Below are 19153 nucleotides of genomic sequence, written 5' to 3' on the forward strand. Positions count from 1 at the left end.
AAGATCTTTTGTCAAGGGTCTTTGTTGAAGATCTATTGTCAAGGGTTATAACAAAATGAGAGCTTCTAAAATGTATCTGCCAGTCGGTTATCTGCACGATCAACAAAAACAATGTGAAAGTTGTACCTCGTTCTTGGCTAGTAGAGCTGGAAATCAGTGTTTGTTGTGATGCCTCAGCCTACATGCAATGGAAGTGTGAGACACATAAAGAAGATCAAACTAACACCCTCTACAATGGCTCTAGAATCCGGACACTACCTGCTCTACTTCAAGAGGACTTTGCACCACAAATTTGTGTGTGAGGTCAAGATGCTGGGTAATTGCGATGGTGCTTCTGTTATGGACAGGAGAGTTGATATTACTGGAAAATGGTCCAAGCCGATCTGAACCCCTTCAAGTCGCCTCCAGCATCACATTTGACCTGTGTCTGGCATGGAGAACCAAGATCTAACATTTCTACCAAGTACAAAGGCAACTTTTCTTATTGAACGAAATCTCCACCTCTGAAGAGGTAGGTGTGGGGCGGAGTTAGCTACCATGCCCTGAGGACACAGAGGGCGTGGGTTACTCGCCGACCACAAACCCCCAGCAGCCACCGTGCACCTCCTGCTCGCCCTGCAGCCGCACCTCCTGTTTGCCGCGGACCTGGTGGAGCCCCGGTTGCCCTCTGGGTGGCTTGGGGACACTGGGAAGCGGTGGTGCAAGGACGCAGGCAGCGTTGGGTGCGGCACAGGATTGCAGCCTCCATCGTTAGCGGGACCCGCAAAACTGCCAGGCGTGACCTTGCCGCAACAGAGCCATGCCCGACTGAGTACTATCTAATCCTGGGCCTCAGCAGGCCCTTGACTGAATGGGGGTCTGATCACGTCATTGAAGGGGCAACGAAACCTTGTTATGGCATGCGGCCTACTGCAATCAAGATGGCAGCCCGCTAGACTAGTGAGGGCCGTGAAGACATCAGATACGGCCTCTGGATAGGGCGCTACACCGGACAGTGGTTCCCGGTGTGTCTGAAGCTACGAGTGCCCCTTGTGGAGGGACTGTACCCTTGAGGAATCTGGGTGAGCCCCCGTGGGCCATTTGGCAGCATCGTTGTCCTCGCGCTACAACGACGACTGCGATGCCCGGCCTGCTTTTCATGGTACCACGCCAACCATTTACGAACAGAACTCTTTGGGCTAAACATTAGAAAGTACCTTTTTCAGCTGGACTAACCTGGTCTCAGTATCTGGCCCACCCTCAATCACAGTCGGCCTCAACTTGTGACTTTCACCAAGTCTTGTACGACCCGATAACCACGAGTTGGCGCTTTTTGTTTTTGGGAGCTATACTTACCTGAAATCTTTAAAAGCGCATATCTATGGTTCTACTAATTAGATTTTTGTTTTTTGGTATCAAATAATTTACTAAATTTTACTCTATTTTTCGAAATTGGTGTGGGATTTTTCTTGTGTTGTGTTTTCACTTTGTTACTGTTTGTATGTTGCATCGATATTTTACACATTGCCTCTAAGTTAAGCCTGACTGCCTTTGTGGCAAGATACCAGAGGGTTAAGCACAGGTTACTTTTGTGACTTTTTAAGATTCACCCTGACAAGGATTGTGGCTGTTGCTCGAGTAGTGGTTCATCTCCCATCCTCTCAACCAACAACTCAAGTTACCACACGCAGTATGAAAAACTGCTATTGAAACCTACAGAAAACCATGCAATCTTACTAAACAGAGTAAAATGCAAAACATACATGCCAACCAGAAAGATGCAAAAAGTGCTCACATGAACAAAAAACAAAGAATGAAAAGACCAAGGAAGGAACCAGTATGAAAGATGCAGGGCTAATTTACCTACTCCTCCGCCCACGCCACTCACTCCAACACATGCATCAAATGTTTCATCCTAGGTTTACAATGTGGGCTATACTAAGGCAGAATGGAAGAAAAAAAACAATGTGCTTCATGACAGGCTCAGCCACAGAGCTCCAAATACAAGAAAGCGTGAAATGTTTTGCATTTAAAACGATAACAAAGAAAATAAAATATTAAAATATCCAAAACGATGAAAACTGGTCAGAAATGATTGTAGGTCGTAGTTGTATGCGGCATAATTAAAGGTGGGCAAGTCAGCAAAGTAACAGGGAGATCAGAGCCAAGCCACCGGCTTGACTTTGCTATAAGAACCATACATAACATCAGCGGAGCCAGCAACATATTTGAAACGTAAATTGCGCAACAAACACCGCATAAAAATGTGAAAAATTATTTTCAAAGTTAAAAAAAAGTATATTTCTTTAACATGTGAAAGATTTTCTCTGCATTGAGTGGCATTTATTAAAAGTGATAATTTTTTACCATGATCATAGAAACATTCATGGCCCTCTCCCCGCTGCCTGATGGCAATGCTGTTAGCGACCCAACAGGCAAGTCAACTGTCATATGCACCCTATATGTAATCTAGGTGGTTATTTTTGATGGAACAACATTATAGCCCATTAAACTGTTTGCAAGCGAGGTTTTTGCTCAGCTCATATCCTGAACTAATGTATTTCAACGTGTTCTGAAATGTGATGATAAAGCAACTGGAGGCACAATGTAATCAAGAAATTGCTCAGGGTCACGCAGAATGGTGACGCGGGGAAGCCGATACTGACCCTAGCTTTCCTGGTTTCAGATTGCTCAATTCCGCCACTAGATGGGCATCTCCTTCTCACTCCTGTTTTACATCAAGGGTTAACGCTTTCGGTATAATTCTTTGAGGAGCTACACCAGTACACGGTGTTTAGAAGGATTCACGTTAAATCAAGTTGAAACAAGACCTCTTTCTAGAAAAGATTACTACACTAAGAAGAGAGAGCACTAGATATTGAAATTGTTATCAGCTGCTTTATTTGACTTTTAAAAACAACTATTTTAGGAGAGGGCCAACACCTTCAGTCAAAGCAACTACAGGTAGAAACAAAAAAGAGGTCTGGGAGAGCCCAGGGAGTTGCAGTCTTCAGGTGACTCAAGTGAAGGGTGGAGCTTGCCTAGCACACGGATCACACACCTTGCAGTTTTGTTGCATTTGCCATTATACTGCAGGGTGGGATAGTGAGACAGATGCTCTGTAAAAATGTTGAAGTGCTTGGAGAGGGATGCCGTTAGTGAATTTTTTAAATCATCCGCTTTCTCAACAGACTTTAGAAATATTCGCAGAACAACTCAAAGCACCTTCACAGCTCTCTGCGGGATCTTCACGTTCAGCCCTTCAGCAAAACGGCTATGCAACCTCCTGTGTTGTATGAGGGACAGGAGGCAGGGAGGGCTTGAGACAGGGGTTAGAACATGGGCAGCATAAGCCATATGAAGAAACTGCTAATGTCTGGTTGGATCAAAGAGGACCGTGAGCTGGCTTCAGCCTTCAATGGATCGCCCACCTCTAGAAATAAAGCAACAAGACATGCTTATGCTATGTAGTTATAATTCATAGCTGAAGTACATGTTATTTCTAATAAATATTTTTAATAAATAAATAGTACATGGCGACAGTCTGGGACTTTTATGGCCTGCTGTTAGCCTGTGAGAGTTCCGCACCATGGGAAGGGCTAGAGCAGTTTTTGGTGCTGAAGGTTTTTAACATGGGAGTCTACAGAGATGTCCCATGGGTCAGGCAGATCATTTCTATGAGGAGGCACATTCTCATGGCACAAGCCAACTCTTTTCTTTGGATCTCCTTGGGATTCAGGTGCATTTTGGGGTTACATCCCAAATTAAGAAAATGTCTAATAATTTGATTTTAAAGCTGAACAAAAATCAATGTCACCCATTTTCTTCTCGTTGCAATCAATTCAGTAATGCTCTGCTTGGGGCACAGGGATCTTCGAAACTTCATAGTTAAGATCAGCAGTGATCAGGGTCTACTAATAGTTCGGGAAAGGTGAAAAGTGCAAACAGCCATGGATTACAGCAGCACTTTACTGTCTCTCCTCACAAGTCCTGGGATGCTAAGGAGCCACTCTACGTCGTGGAGGCTAGCAGTTTTCTAACCTGGAACAAATATCTGCAATCCTAAACCAGGTGGGATACAAATACAGAAACTGGACCTGCTGGTCTGCCGGATGAGAGCCTCGCAAAGGCAATCATTTATGCATGGAAGTAGGGCAGCAAAGCCACTGTTCTCCAAGCATTGTCCCAGCTTTGAGATGGACAACAGCTTGCAGAATGGGGCATAAAAGCACTTCAGGTTCATGGAGGGCAGGCTGATATCACACTTGCAAATATGGGCTAAAAAGGGTCAGTATATATTTGTTTTTCGGAGGACACGCAAAGTCCAGCAACAATGATACAATGTGCAATTCTCAAAGTTTTAGGTGCCAGCTATAGCGAAAGGATGAAATATTGAAGCTGGTTTAAGCTATTTACGGATTTCACCTTGAATTAATATATCCATTTATTTGTATTACTGGTTATTTCTATAGTGCAAACCTACTTGAAAGGCAGTGCAGCAAGGACACAGTAACACATGATTGGAGTGGTAACTAGATGCAGAGATTTGAAGAGAGCATCTTTTTCCTCAACTGGAGGAGCAGGGTTGGGGCAGTACTGAAAGATACAGGGATGTAATTCCAGATCCTGGGAGCAGACATGGCGAAAGCATGTTGCCTTGGTATTGTTTTAGCTTTGAAAGGAAATTATTAAAATAACTCCTAATAAAGATTTTATTCTTGCTTCTGGCAGGATAGGTTTACAGTCTTCATCCTACTTTCCTTGGAAAGACCTGGCTTGGTGGAAGAATGCACAAACGAAACTGACGGGACAGGAACATCCTTGTTCCAGTGCTGTCAAACATCCACCATTGCACGCACAGTTCATTTCCATGCACACTCTTGGGGCCTCATTATAAGATCCCTTTAAATTACACAATGAGAGGCAACAACAGTGATCAGAATTCGGAGATCTGTGGGAACACTGTGGACCTGCTTACTTTTATTTGGGGGTTTCAGCTGTGGAAAGCGGCTGACTGCATGGACAACGGCCTACAAGAAAATGAGGAATAATCAATGGAATCAGGTCCATATTCCACATTCCCCCAGTAACTTCTTCCTTCTCCGGGGATTTTCCAGGTTCAACTCAAATCCTTGTTAATTGTCCACCCGGGACCCCCAGTGCTGAGTGTTTAGCACTCATCACCTGCTTGAATATGCCAGGCCTGGACTGTTCTGTTTTACTATGCTGAGATTCAGATGCAAAGAGGGTGCACTGCATATTCTGTTTGAGTCCAATAGTAAGAATGCCAGCCTGCTGTAAGATTCACAGAACGTTTTGCAGGTAGGTTTTCTCCACGCAAACAGTCCTACATTTACACCAACAAAAGGGAGTCTGGAGTCTATTTACAGGGTGGGAAAGGGATTACTCCCAACATTTCTATAGGGGCGTTTGTGGGGAAAGGCTTCACTAAAGAGAGAAATATTTTCTGTTATGAAAAAATAGGGAAACCAAAGAGCTCTCTGGCCTAATCCCAAACTATTACAAACTAATGGGGAAAACCCAATCAATGTCAAAGGACCTATAGTGTAAAATGAAAAACAGACGGTCCCGGGCTGATATAGAGAAACACAAAGGAAGGAGAAATTTTTGAGTTAGGCTGTTCAAATATACAACAGCTGGTAATTAATACATATCAAGCAGAATCATTCATTAATGTGCACCAGTGAGAAAAATATACACCCACAATTTTAATGTTTGTCATCTTCTCATGGGTGCATAAATGCAACATCAGACAATAGGGCAGGGTGGTATGGTGCAATACAGGCCCTTGATTGGGGGTATGCGGCGCCGTTTTGACCCGGCTAATTGGGTAGAGGGCAATTTTAAACCTCTGCTTGCGGGTCTTCTTCAGGACAGAGGGATTGAGTGAGGCAACCTAATCCTGGTGCCAGGAGTTGGCACGCCAGGTCACTACTCCCATCGGTGAATAGTCCGCAAGGAATTGCGGAGTATAGCACTTAGGGCATCCAACTGATTGGAATGTCCACAAGGGTATCCAAAATCCCTTTGCAGTGTAATTAATCCAAACTTGTAAGCTGCAAATGGTAGGAGAAGAAGTAGCAGCTCCTAGTCCGTCAAGATCTGGAAGGCATAAGAGGACAGTCCGAGAGACTTGTATTTGGAAAGCTATGAAAATCGCTACTTTCCAAGCAATACTTCTATTGCTTTTGTTAATACTCAGAAAGTCCTAATTCTAAAAGAGGAGGACGTGCATTTCTACTCCGAGATTTACAAACGACCCTTAAAACAGATATTGGCAGAGCTAAATTAGGAGAGATCTAAAAATTCTTGATTTTGTTCCCGAGTTCTCTAATCCAATGCACGTGTTTACTTTGAATGATGCTTGCAGTCTTCATATAGGGTCACAAGTACCACTATGTCATGTTATGTGTATTTTTTATAGCGTGTTAATCACCTGTGAGGGTATATAGGCGCTCTAACGCCCTTCAGCAAGCACAGAAAATAAGAACATTGGCTGTATTAGGTACACAGCCATTTAATCGGAAATTTGAGAGCTCTGAATTAGAAAACCAAATCACAGAAATAAATGCGATAGTAAACATAGCAAGTCGTAAATATTAAATCATTCAGAAGAAAGGTATCAAGAAGTTCACATTTTTATTGGTTTCCTTTACAGTGAAAGCAATTGAGTCATGTAGAAGTGCAAGGGTATATGGTTACACGCCCCATTCAAGTGACATTCATCAGCCAACATGTAAATTAGGGAAGGTTAAACATATCATCAAACTACGGTGCATATCAATGTCCGCACAAACTCATTAGTATCCGAGAAGGGTTCCGGGTCTTGATACTGGAGCGATAGGAACTGTGCACTCCCTGTGGGATTCCTAGTCTAACATTCTGGGTGGAGCCCTGAGTAAGGTCTGTGCCAGTGTATGGAACCAAATATAACATAAATGTGAACCCCAACTCCCCCCCTCCCTCCCTCCCTCCCTCCCTACCCCCCCAGGCGTGTCACTAAAGTGCTGATCTCAGAGGAGATAGGTAGTTATAACCACTATACAGGCAACTCCTTGGAGTGAGGGGTGTGTAAGAGTGGACAGATAGACACAGGACTGGCGCCCCAACCCATCTCGGGGAGTTAAACCAGTGTGGGTACCTGGCCTACCACCGGGCTAATCTGCCGCTGCCACTGGGTCAATCGCAGGCGCTTCGTCATCAGTATTGTCAGGGATTTTTAGCTCCACTACGAGCAGTTCCCAAGCTCTCGCCCTTTCCATCGCCTCATCACTCCCTGTGCGGTTCGCAATCTGCATCCTAATTACCCCCTCACACTCAGCCCATTTCAAGATGTCCGCTTTCCACTGAGCGGCACTAGGAGCTGGTCTTTCCAATGAGTGGTAAATAGTCTTTTGGCCAATAGGAAGCCCAGATCAATACATTTACTGGAAATTTTATTTTTGGAGGTGTGAGGAAACCAGTGTAGGATGCAGTGGGCCATGGAGGGGTCCAAGTCTTGGTCAGTTATGTCCGCTAGCAATGCTGTCACTTCATTCCCACAGCATGTGTTTGAAATCTGCGTTATCTGCCGAGCATTTCTGGCAAGTCGCAGGGTGGGTCGGAAAGTATTCGTGTAGCTTCCGTGGGGTAAGATACGCCCAGTGGAGAATATGAAAGTGTAGTAGCTGGAACCGCGCATTCCGTGTGCTCTTCCAGGCCCTCTCTACTAGTGCGTCCCATTCCTTAACGGGGATAACAGTCCCTAGGTCCGCTTCCCACTTAAGTTTCAGGGCAGAAAGAGAGGGTAAGGATTCCAACGCCATGCGTTGATAGAGGCATGTCACCGCCTTGAACGTGCCTGCCGCCATCACCACGTATTGGCATCCCATAGAGGTCGGCGGTTCTGCCAATCCCGTCCCCCAGTGCTTCCTGATGGCTGTCGTAAGGGCATTGCCGCCAGGTAAGTTGTGGCGGGCCTGCAGCATAGCAAACAGGAGAAGGGCTCCTCCTTCATAGAGATCTCCCATCATGGTTAGTCCTTTCTGCGCCCAATCCTCCAGCTTGTGCCATGTGTCCCCGTGGGGCAAGGCCCTGCACATCTGCAAAGGTATCTCGGGAGCACAGGGGCGTTTGATAGAGGCCCTCTGCAGGTAGCGGTTCCAGCATTTCTGCGCTGTGGCAAATTCTAGTGTGAGAGGTCGAGGACCTATCGGGAGACGCAACATTATGCGTGACAAAACCATCAGGGGCCCAAAAACCACTCCCGGTTCCCCCCCCCCCACCTCTAGCGGCCCGAGCGATCCATTGTGTGAACCATTGGAACAAAGCTGCCAAATAATAGGTTTCATAGTCTGGAACCGCCAGACCCCCCCCCCTGCTCGGGGGCACATAAGTGTTTGAAGGGCCACCCTGTGCCTGCCCGCTGCCCACAGGAAAGCGGTAATCATTGTACGGAGTTGTTTGAAATAGGGAGCCGGAATCCAAATCGGGAGGGTCCCAAAGAGATACAGCAGATGGGGGAAGAGTCACCATTTTAAGTAGTGCCACACGTCCCATGAGAGACAGGGGGAGGGAACCCCAAAAGTCAAAGTTGGCCCTAGTCCCCCAGATGGCCTTCCCAATGTTTCCTTCAAGAATATCCGCAGGGTTGTGATAAATAAGGGTACCCAGATAGAGCAAACAGTTATCCTCCCAGGTCACTCCTTCCGTGCTCTCCGGGCCTAGTCCATTCCCTCTTGCCGGGAAGAGGTGCGATTTGGACCAATTCACTTTCAATACCGCCACTCTGCTAAGATCATGAACCAGCTTCTTGGCTCCCAGGATGGCCGGCCCCGAGTTAGCAAGGAAGAGGAGGAGATCATCTGCGTATAGTACTATATGATGTACCTGGCCGTAAACATCAAGACCCTGGAATGCTCGTCCCAGTCTAGCCCGTGCCGCAAGGGGCTCCACCGCCAGCGCAAACAGCAGCGGGGAGAGAGGACACCCCTGACGTGTGCCCCGGCCTACCCGGCATGCTGCTGAGATCACTCCTCCCGTCCGAACCCTAGCAGTGGAATCAGCGCATAAAAAAGCTATCCATTCCACAAACTCAGGGCCAAGACCCATTATGCCCAAGACATGGAATAGGAAGGCCCATTCCAAACTGTCGAAGGCTTTTTCCATGTCCACTGCAAATATCGTAGCAGTGTCAACGTTGTAGGAGTCTGCCTCTAAAATGTGCAACAGCCGTCAGACATTTAGGGCCGTGTTCCTTCGAGGAATGAAACCGGATTGGTCAGCATGAATGAGGGTAGGCATGAAGGGGAGCAGTCGGGAAGCCAGAATCTTGCTTAGAATGTTATAATCAAGGTTGAGCATCGACAATGGGCGATACGCCGTTCTATCCCACGCCTGTTTGCCCGGTTTTAGGAGGGGGATTATGACCGCCTCTCTAGTGGAAGTCGGCAACCTGCCAAGCGTCTTGGCATCATTGTAAATGCGAGCGGGTCAGGGAGCCAGGAGGTCTATGTAGGTAAGGTAAAATTCCACCGGGAGGCCATCACTGCCCGGGCTTTTGTTACGGGCCATACTGTTACTAGCAATGCGGACTTCACGAATCTCTATTTCGCGGCCTAGGAGGGTTGCTGCGTCCTCCTCAAGCGGCGGCAAATCCAGCTCCTGCGTGAACACGTGTAACTCCGCATCCGATGGGGTCAAACTGCTCCGATAGAGGTCAGTATAGTAGTCCAAGAAGAGGGTGTTGATACCCTGCTGGTCATACTTAGCAACACCCCCCTGATCCCTGAGTTCCAGAATGGGTTTCCCTCGCCTAGCAGGATTCGCAAGCGAAGCCAAAAGGGCCCCCGACTTATCCCTTTCCGAGTGCGTTCGCGTTATACAAGTCTTGTTGTCGAAGCAGCGCAGGCGCTCCACCTGTGCGGCCACTGCCTCCCTGGCCTCCATCATCTCCCGGTGTTTGTCTGGGTTTCCAGGTCTGTCCCTCTCCAGAGTATGTAAGCGTTCATCATTCCATTGGATATCCTTGAGGAGAACCCTCCAGACCCCCGCCAATTCAGATATACATCGCCCTCTGAGAACCACTTTGCAAGCGTCCCATTCCACCGTCGTGGCTGTGGCTGTGCCTTTGTTAGCTCGGAAATAGTCTGATATGGCTGTACCAATAGTGGTTCTGAAGACTTGATCTTGTAGGGCCTCGGGGCGCACGCGCCTCGTGGGGCGTGCGCGCGCCCATTGCAACTATACCAGGATGGGGTTATGATCAGAAAGGGTCCTAGTAAGATACTCTCTACTGCTAACCCCTCCATGGACATCTGGTGAGCATAAGATGGCATCTAGGCGGACGTGCAAGTCATGAAGGGCAGAGAAAAAGGAATAATCCCGTTCCATTGGGTGTCCCGCCCTCCAGGTATCAATCAAGCCTCATTGCTGTTGCCAGTTACGGCGTGATTCTGCGACCTTCTGTGCCGGTGCGTTAGGAAGTGGTGGGTGAGAGCGGTCTAGGGTAACATCAGTGATGCAATTAAAGTCTCCCCCTTGCAACAGTAAACCCGTGAATATATTTGCAAATCTTCATGACAGTAGGGAGAAAAGGCCAATTGGTCTATATTAGCTGCATATATGCTACCCAGGGTAATGTCCCTCCCATCAAGCCTCCCTGGCACCACAACGAATCTGCCCTCCGGGTCTATCACCTGCGATGTGCATTGGAAGGGGACCCCAGCTCGTATCCATATCAATACCCCTCTCGCATATGCAGAATATGTAGTGTAGAAAACTTGACCCTCCAGGGGCGCTGCAGTGCCCTCCCCTACGGTGCCAGGAGATGAGTTTCCTGTAAGAGTGCTATCTGGATCCCCCTGCGAGTTAGGTAGGAGTGCATCTGTGGCACCTAATCATAGAGTGCATGCCCCTCACATTCCACAAGAGACATGCCAATCCTTGTGGGGGTCCCATTGGGAGTCCCTACTCAAGTTAGCTCTAGAAAGCTCCCCCCCCCGTGACACGCCTAGGTCCCCCTGTGTAACCCCAACTAAAGGAACAGTCCCAACTCCCCCACCCCAGGACAGGTAGCCAACCGGATGTCCCCATCCAAACTGTGATAGTTCCAATCATCTTCAACAAAAACCCTGAGGTGAAGTGGCCCCCCGAAGGTATCAAGAAGTTCAATGAATGGTAACAACATGCCCCTCGTGCAAGAAGAGTGAAGCCACAGGAAGTCTTGGAACGTCCAGCCGTGTGATGTAAGGGATTCCTCTTACAATGGTCAAAGGTCAAAACAATACACTGCTCACAGCACTTTCGCTTCCTCTGCAACTCACAGCTGTCTAGGGGCAAAGGTTAGCCAAACAGCCTGTCTAGTGACAGTAGACAACTAGAGGTGGGCAAGCCAGCAAACTGATACAGAGCGCCAACGGCCTAATTTTACTCTCCATAGCACAAGCCTCAACATGTCTGGCATGAAAATCGTGCAACAAACAACAGCTAAAAATATGATAAAGACTTAGAAACAATCCCACCCCCATCGTCCTCATTTAATTAGTGAATCGACAAGTAAGTCAGTTGTTAGTTGCACCTGATATGCAGACTAGGTTGTTTTTAGAAGTGTAGAAACATTAGACTCTATTAGGCCACACACAGGAGAGGTTTTTGAACAGCGCTGTAAAAAAAGGGGATGTAATATAGGGCTGCTGGTACTTTTACACTACTAATATGTATACAAAATAACCATATTTCTTCAGTCTATTTGAAAGATTTAGCTGGAAATCACAGACTTTACTTCCTTTGACTTCCATCTAGTATATTGACCTTCTGGCCAACAAAATGGCTGAATGTTACCACACTTACCTCACCCCATTTCAATTGCACAGAAGGTTTCCCACAGTCTCCCAAAGCAACATTCGTTCAATTGTATGGTTGTGCCCGATTATCGCAACTTTTTGGAGCAAAATAACAAAATAGATTTTGAGTTGGAGAGATACACAATGCTTACTGGAACCAAAGATGTGTTTCCTGGAACTAATGTCCCAATCGAAGACCAAAAAAATAAGATTCAGATTCATTGATTTAGCCATCTTGGTACAAAAGCGAGCTATCGTAATCTGCTGGAAGACATAAATTACAAAATGGATATCTGAGCTCTATAAATGGGCACAAGAAGGGGACTCTGTAACTAGATTTCTGTGATACTGTGTAAACAAGCATTTGCAATGCAATAGTTCTCGCATTTGCGAGAGTTTATGCTATTGGCATTGTAAATGACGATGTTACAGCAAACAAATGATGGACAGAATGCTGACAACGCAAACATTCTCCCCCAGTCAAAAGAGCTGGGTTAAATCCATCGCTCTTTTGCCCACTACGCTCTCCATGCAACTGTAGTCAAGCTATCCTGGCTGATGAGGCCTGAAAGCCCGAAACCGGTCCTAGGATGCTTGTTTCCAGTCCAGGGACCATCTGGCCTGGCAGTTCGGGCTGGACTGTTCCCACTGGGCACAGGGTCAAGACTGATTTGCATAAGGCTGGGTCCAAACTGGAAAGGCATGGTGAGCACAAAAACTATGGATGTAAGCCCAGATCTCTGTACTGGGGTGAATGTATGACATTGTTCTGCATTCTGTCCCTCAATTGTTCTTTTTGCAATTGTAAATGACAATGCCTTTTATTTATTAGTTTTGATAATTAACACATAAATAAAAGGCATTGTCATTTACAATGCCAATAGCTCAAACTCTTGTACATGCAAGACCTATTGCATCTTAAAGAAGCAGCCGCCATTGTCCCGGGCTGCTTGGAAAGTTAAAGCCATGCACGCTGAATGTTGCAGGAAAGCATGTCGTGCCTGAAGTAGGAGAAACTCAATAAAGAAAATAGTGCCTACAGACTAAATAAGACCTACCGTGTAACAACCGAAGTAAAAGGGCCAGTCCTCACGGAAGGTTACGAATGAAGACAAGGCGGTACTAAGGAGGGACTAACAAGCCTATTAACGAATCAGAAGCCAGCATTTAGGAAGGACAATGACACAAGCCATTGACAAATATGGGTGGAGAGTGGGCGGGGCTTCAAGTCCATACTCAAATTCAGCATGCCTTGCAGAGCAGCGCATGTGCTGCCCAGGCTTGACCTAAAAAGGCAGTCGAGGTAAGTGACTGGAACTCTATGCTGCTCAAAATCAACTGAAAATCAGATAATAAACCACGACAGTTTGTACTGTTAACTTTAGCTGATTGCGCCAGTCTATATGACTTTTTGCTGCCTTCCAATGCCTAACTGCTCCAGCTAATAATGTGATATACTTTTTGGTGTGATGTAAATTTTGTTGCCTTTAGCCCATTGTTATGATAACATACAAGATGTAAACTCTTGTATGTACTATTGTCTTCCCTCTTTGAAGAGGTGTGGCGCAGCGGCCAGGGTACCTGACGCCGGACCATGGGGTTCACGGTTCAATACCCGGCACCGGTGGTAGGTTAGTCCAGCACCATGTGACTCTGGGTAATAGCTCGCTTAATCTTCCCCAACGGCCCCCAGCGCCGGGACACCTCTCCGTAGGTAGCTGTGCTCTTTACAAATGCTGGTATTTCATTTTTCATAATATTGGTTTATGCTGTAACTTGATGCTTTTCTGGTGCGCCTCCTGCCTTGGACCGCTGACTGTGTCTTTTTCTAACTGGTACTTATCTTTAGGATCAATAAACGCTCAATAAGCAAATTAAAAGAAATACATAAATGGCTGATAGCAGAAGCATTGCTTTTAGGTTTCCAATGAAGGGATCAAGAATGATCAATGACTCTTTTCGAGAATAAACAGGTTATCACAAAAGTCATCCCTAAATAAGCCATTGAAGAATTAGAAGCATATAATAAAATATGATTGCTTTACAGGACGGCCATACCTCTTAGTTATTATAGCCAATTAAACATGTACAAACTGTAATGCAGGTACAAATGTCCAATAGATGTTTTCTTACCATATTTATCAGCTGGGTGTGTACTATGTCTTCTACCAAGATCGCTGATTCAAGTAGCGGTCTACGACAATCCCCCAAAGAAAACCTGAAGAAACATGAAGAACAAAGTTATCAAGATGAGCAGAAAAATAACAGAAGTGAAACAACCACGGCTTTTGTCCAATCTGCTGTGCATTAAATAAGAGAAAAAAGAACAATTGATGGACAGAATGCAGAACAATAACATACATTCACCCCAGTACAGAGATATGGGCCTAAATCCATCGTTTTTTTGTTCACCATGCCTTTCCATTTTGGACCCAGCCATATGCAAATCAGTCTTGACCCTGCACCCAATGGGAACAGTCCAGCCCGAACTGCCAGGCCAGGTCCTCCCTGGACTGGAAACAAGCATCCTAGGACCGGTTTTGGGCTTTTAGCCCTCATCAGCCAGGATAGCTTGACTCCAGAGGCATGGAGAGCACGGGACCCACGTCTGGGCATACCCGTCCCACTCGGGATGACAAATGCAAAAAGAACAATTGATGGACAGAATGCAGATAAATCTCATACATTCACCCCAGTACAGAGATCTGGGCCTAAATCCATAGTTTTCTTGCCTCACCATGCCATTCCAGTTTGGACACAGCCATATGCAAATCAGTCCTGACCCTGCGCCCAACCATTCCTAGGATGCTTGTTTCCGGTCCAGGGAAGACGTGGTTTGGCAGTTCGGGCTGGACTGTTCCCATGAGGCACAGGGTCAAGACTGATTTTCATATGACCAGGTCTAAACTGGGGTGGCATGGTGAGCAAAAGAATGATGGATTTAACCCATATCTCTTGACTGTGGATGAATGTTTTGATTTTTTCTGCATTCCGTCCATCAATTGTGTGTCTTTTGCTTTCTCGCCCTAAGTGCGCCAGGTATGCCAAGACGTGGGTCCTGGATTCACTGTGCCACTGGAATCAAGCTATCCTGGCTGATGAGGGGTGAAACCCCGAATCCGGTCCTAGGATGCTTGTTTCCGGTCCAGGGAGGACCTGGTTTGGCAGTTCGGGCTGGACTGTTCCCATGAGGCACAGGGTCAAGACTGATTTGCATATGACCAGGTCTAAACTGCGGTGGCAAGGAGTACTGAACTGGGCAGCTAGCTAGTGCACAATTCCGAAGATGAACAAACCCACCTCCTGCCACGCATACAGCATGGTTCAGTACACTTCAAACCTCGACCAACTTCACTGTGAGCGGTGGTATTCTTTTCTTTCACAAGGAGCACATCTATGTATAAAGATATCCCCTTCAGAGCTTGGGATTAGCAATGTAGCAATGAGTGTTGTTTGAGATCAAAAACCTATATTTTTACTTTTAGCTTTTTTAAATGTTTTGGCAATGGCCCGACAACTCCCCATGAATAAAGTTTTGCAAAACCTCTGACAAAAGAAAACAAACATTGACAAAACCAAAAGGCAGCACAAACTCAATAATTCAATGAGGAAATAAAACCAGAATGAAAATAACGCTATTTAAAAAAACTTAAATAGTTTCAATTAGAGCAATATATAGGAAAAAGCGGGAGGACAGAGCAGTGTTAAATTGTATGAAGTAACAAAACCTGGAGATTCCTGAAATTTTTTGAGATTAGTAAATCAAACTATCTGAATGAAAGAAAGGCAAGACAAATTTCATTCCCCCTACAAAATACAGTCTTAATTACGTAGAAAACATATGTGTCTCAGATACTCTATTAGGGTATTAGTGGGTATATGAAACAAATGCCCCTAGTGGGAGAATAATAGTACAACAGCAGAAGTATACATAGCATTGAAATCCAACTGCAGTGATAGAGCTCCAGGACAAATAGAATTCCCACAGTAGTGATCAATGCCAACATCCTTTAGAGACACAGATTCTATTTCCATTATACAGGAATTGTATCGACACAAACTCTGTTCCTGATAGGTGGCGAAGTTCATCATTAGCCCCAGTGCCAAAGAAAGGACAGTGCTCCTCCCGGAAATTTATTGACTTACTTATTGCATTGCTTGAGGGTAAATGCTACTTTAAACTTTTGTATAAAGAATTGGAAGGATGTGCCACCAGACAGGATTTCAGAGGAGTTGCAGCATAGAGTATAACTTGCTAGCTCTTTCGCTCTTCATGAACAAGTAACTTACCTTCGGTAACGATATACCTGTAAGAAACATTAGTAGTGATAGATTCCTTACCTCAGAATTATCCCCAGGCGTCAGACTGGATCCGGAAAGTTTTCGTCAGCAGTACCTCTGCGCGTCGGAAGATGGCGTTGTGCGGCTACGCGTCCGTCGTCGTGGTCGCCGAGATGACATCGCGGCAGCTACTTAGACTCTGCCCTCGCGCGCTGACATCAGTTCTGTACACGACTTTCCGCGCCAGGAACGCAGAGCCATGCAAGATACTGACCACTAGTGCCTTCAAACTAGGGCCCAGAAAGGAATGACCGTAACCCTAGAAATCAGTTATCAGAACGGGGAGGATGGGTGGGACGGTAAGGAATCTATCACTACTAATGTTTCTTACAGATATATCGTTACTGAAGGTAAGTAACTTGTTCAACTGAAAGAAACACGTAGTGATAGATTCCTTACCTTAGAATAGATAATCCAGCAATACCAACCCCAGTGGTGGGTCTGTGAACCAAGATCACACCAGGAAGTCCCTGAGAACAGAACGGCCAAAGAAGCCATCTCTCTGGACTTGGCTGTCCAGGCAGTAGTACTTAGTAAAAGTGTGCAGCGAGGCCCACGTAGCTGCATGATAGATGTCTTAAAAGGTGACACCACGTCCCAACGCCGTAGTGGCAGCTGTCGCCCTGGTGGAATGGGCACGCAGCCCCAACGGAGGCTCCTTCTTTGCCAGGGAATAACAGGCTTTAATACACAAGATGACCCATCGGGAGATAGTCCGCTTGTGTACTGCCCGACCTTTCTTGGCGCCAACGTAGCCGACAAAGAGAGAGTCAATCACCCGGAACTGTTGTGTGCGGTTGAGGTAGAATAAAAGCGCACGTTTTGGGTCCAGGCAGTGGAGCATATCTTCCTCTCTGGAAGGATGCAGAGGCGGAAAGAAGGTAGGCAAAGTGATGGTCTGCCCGATGTGAAAAGCAGTGACAACTTTTGGCAGAAAGGATGGACGGGTTCTGAGCACAACCTTGTCCGGATGGACAGACCGAAAAGGAGGTTTACAAGAAAGAGCTTGGAGCTCACTCACTCTCCTAGGAGGGGTGATGGCAACCAGGAAAGCAGTCTTTAGAGTTAAGAGACGTAGAGGACAGTTGTGAAGAGGCTCAAAGGGAGCGCACATCAAATATGTGAGAACCAGATTCAAGTCCCTCTGTAGCATCACAAAAGGAATAGGAGGGAAAAGGTGAGTAATGTCTTTGAGGAATCTATTTACAACAGGGGACTTGAAAAGAGATGGCCGATCAGAGAGCCTGAGAAAGGCCGAAATAGCAGAAAGGTAGCCCTTGATAGTGCCCAGAGCAAAGCCCTGCTGGGCCAAAGAAAGGAGGAACAAAATGACTTCTGAAAGAGGGGCAGAAAGGGGATCCACAGCCTTTGCTGTGCACCATGTCACAAATTTGTTCCACCTGCAGGCGTATACCAACTTACTGGAGAGCCGCCTGGCCGCCAGAATGATATTACAAACTTCAGGAGACAAGTCAAAAGGAATCAACTTCTGCCGCTCAATCTCCACACAAGGAGGAGAAGAATGTACAGGTGTGGGTGGAGGACTGTCCCCTGCTGCTGCGACAGAAGATCCTCCCAAAGAGGCAGTCGGATCGGGGGATCGATGATCATACTGAGTAGCTTGGGATACCATACTCTTTGAGCCCAGTCCGAAGCCACAAGAATGACTTGGGCCCGGTAGCGCCTGATCATCTTCAGCACTCTTGGCAGAAGTGGTATAGGCGGAAAGGCATTCAACAGACCGCAACTCCACTCGCGACGAAAAGCGTCACCGAGCAAGTGCCGCCTTCGAAATTACACCGCGCAGAACTGCTGACATTGCGCGTTCTCTTCGGTGGCGAATAGATCTAACCAAGGCTCTCCCCACTGTTGAAAGAGACTTTGCGCCACGTCCGAGTGAAGACGCCATTCGTGATTCATCATGCACCTGCGGCTGAGTTCGTCCGCCCTGGCGTTCAATGAACCTGCCAGGTGTTGAACCACCAGGGAAATGCCCCGATGTTTCAGCCATGTCCAGAGGCGCAGGGCCTCCTACCATAGGGTCCACAACCCCACCCCGCCCTGTTTGTTGCAGTACCACATGGTGGTGGTGTTGTCCGTGAACACCTGCACTACTCTTCCCCGGACAGAGAGCAGGAATGCCTTCAGTGCAAGTCGGATCGCTCGAAGCTCCAGAAGGTTGATATGGAGCCGGGACTCCGCCAGAGACCAGAGGCCTCTGATCTCTGCCTCTCCCATGTGACCGCCCCATCCCAGGAGTGACGCATTTGTCACCACAGTGTGCTCCAGTTGGGGAAGGGAGAGGGATCTGCCATTGACTCAATGCCGGTTTGTGAGCCACCACTGCAACTGTCTTGCAGAGACCTCCGAGATCTGGACGGACTCGGACAGGTTCCCCTGATGCTGCGCCCACTGGAACTTCAGGTCCCACTGCATATGCCATCTGGCATGATCGACCAGCAGGATGCAGGAGGCCATGAGGCCCAGCAGCCTCAGGGTCAGCCTGACCGAAACCCAGGATAGAGGCTAAAAGATCGGAATCAGAGCCTAAATATACTGGACTCGCTGTTCGGGAGGACAGACCCGAAAGAGCGTCATATTCAGAACCGCTCCGATGAAGAGGAGCTTCTGAGAGGGAATCAGGTGCGACTTTGGCACATTGATGGAGAACCCCAGCAAATGCAGTAGGTCGGCCGTAGTCTGGAGGTGGGAAACGACTGTCCGGGGCGAGCCCGCCTTCAACAGCCAGTCGTCGAGATAGGAGAAGACTCGAACCCCTGACCTGCGCAGATAAGCTGCGACCACCGCCATCCCTTTCGTGAACACCCCAGGGGTGCTGGTAAGGCCAAAGGGGAGCATGGTAAACAAAGTGCTTGTGGTCTACGGCAAACCGCAGGTTACGCCGGTGGGCCGGCAGGACCGGAATATGGAAATATGCGTCCTGCAGATCCAACGCTACCATCCAGTCTCCAGGGTCAAGGGCAGACAAG

At 47.1% G+C, this 19153-nt stretch overlaps 1 protein-coding gene across 5 annotated transcripts in view; it reads right to left on the reverse strand.

Moving 5' to 3' along the window:
- Nucleotides 1-19153, reverse strand: part of SUPT3H (SPT3 homolog, SAGA and STAGA complex component) — a 2245889-nt gene that overhangs the window by 1420832 nt on the left and 805904 nt on the right. For all 5 annotated transcript variants that reach the window (XM_085610529.1, XM_085610533.1, XM_085610532.1 and 2 more), the window contains exon 3: nt 13956-14040. In XM_085610529.1, coding sequence (XP_085466655.1) covers nt 13956-14040 — 85 coding nt within the window. The remainder of the gene's footprint in view (nt 1-13955; nt 14041-19153) is intronic.

This window comes from Triturus cristatus, chromosome 6 (assembly GCF_964204655.1).
Source record: "Triturus cristatus chromosome 6, aTriCri1.1, whole genome shotgun sequence".
Lineage (NCBI taxonomy): Eukaryota > Metazoa > Chordata > Amphibia > Caudata > Salamandridae > Triturus > Triturus cristatus.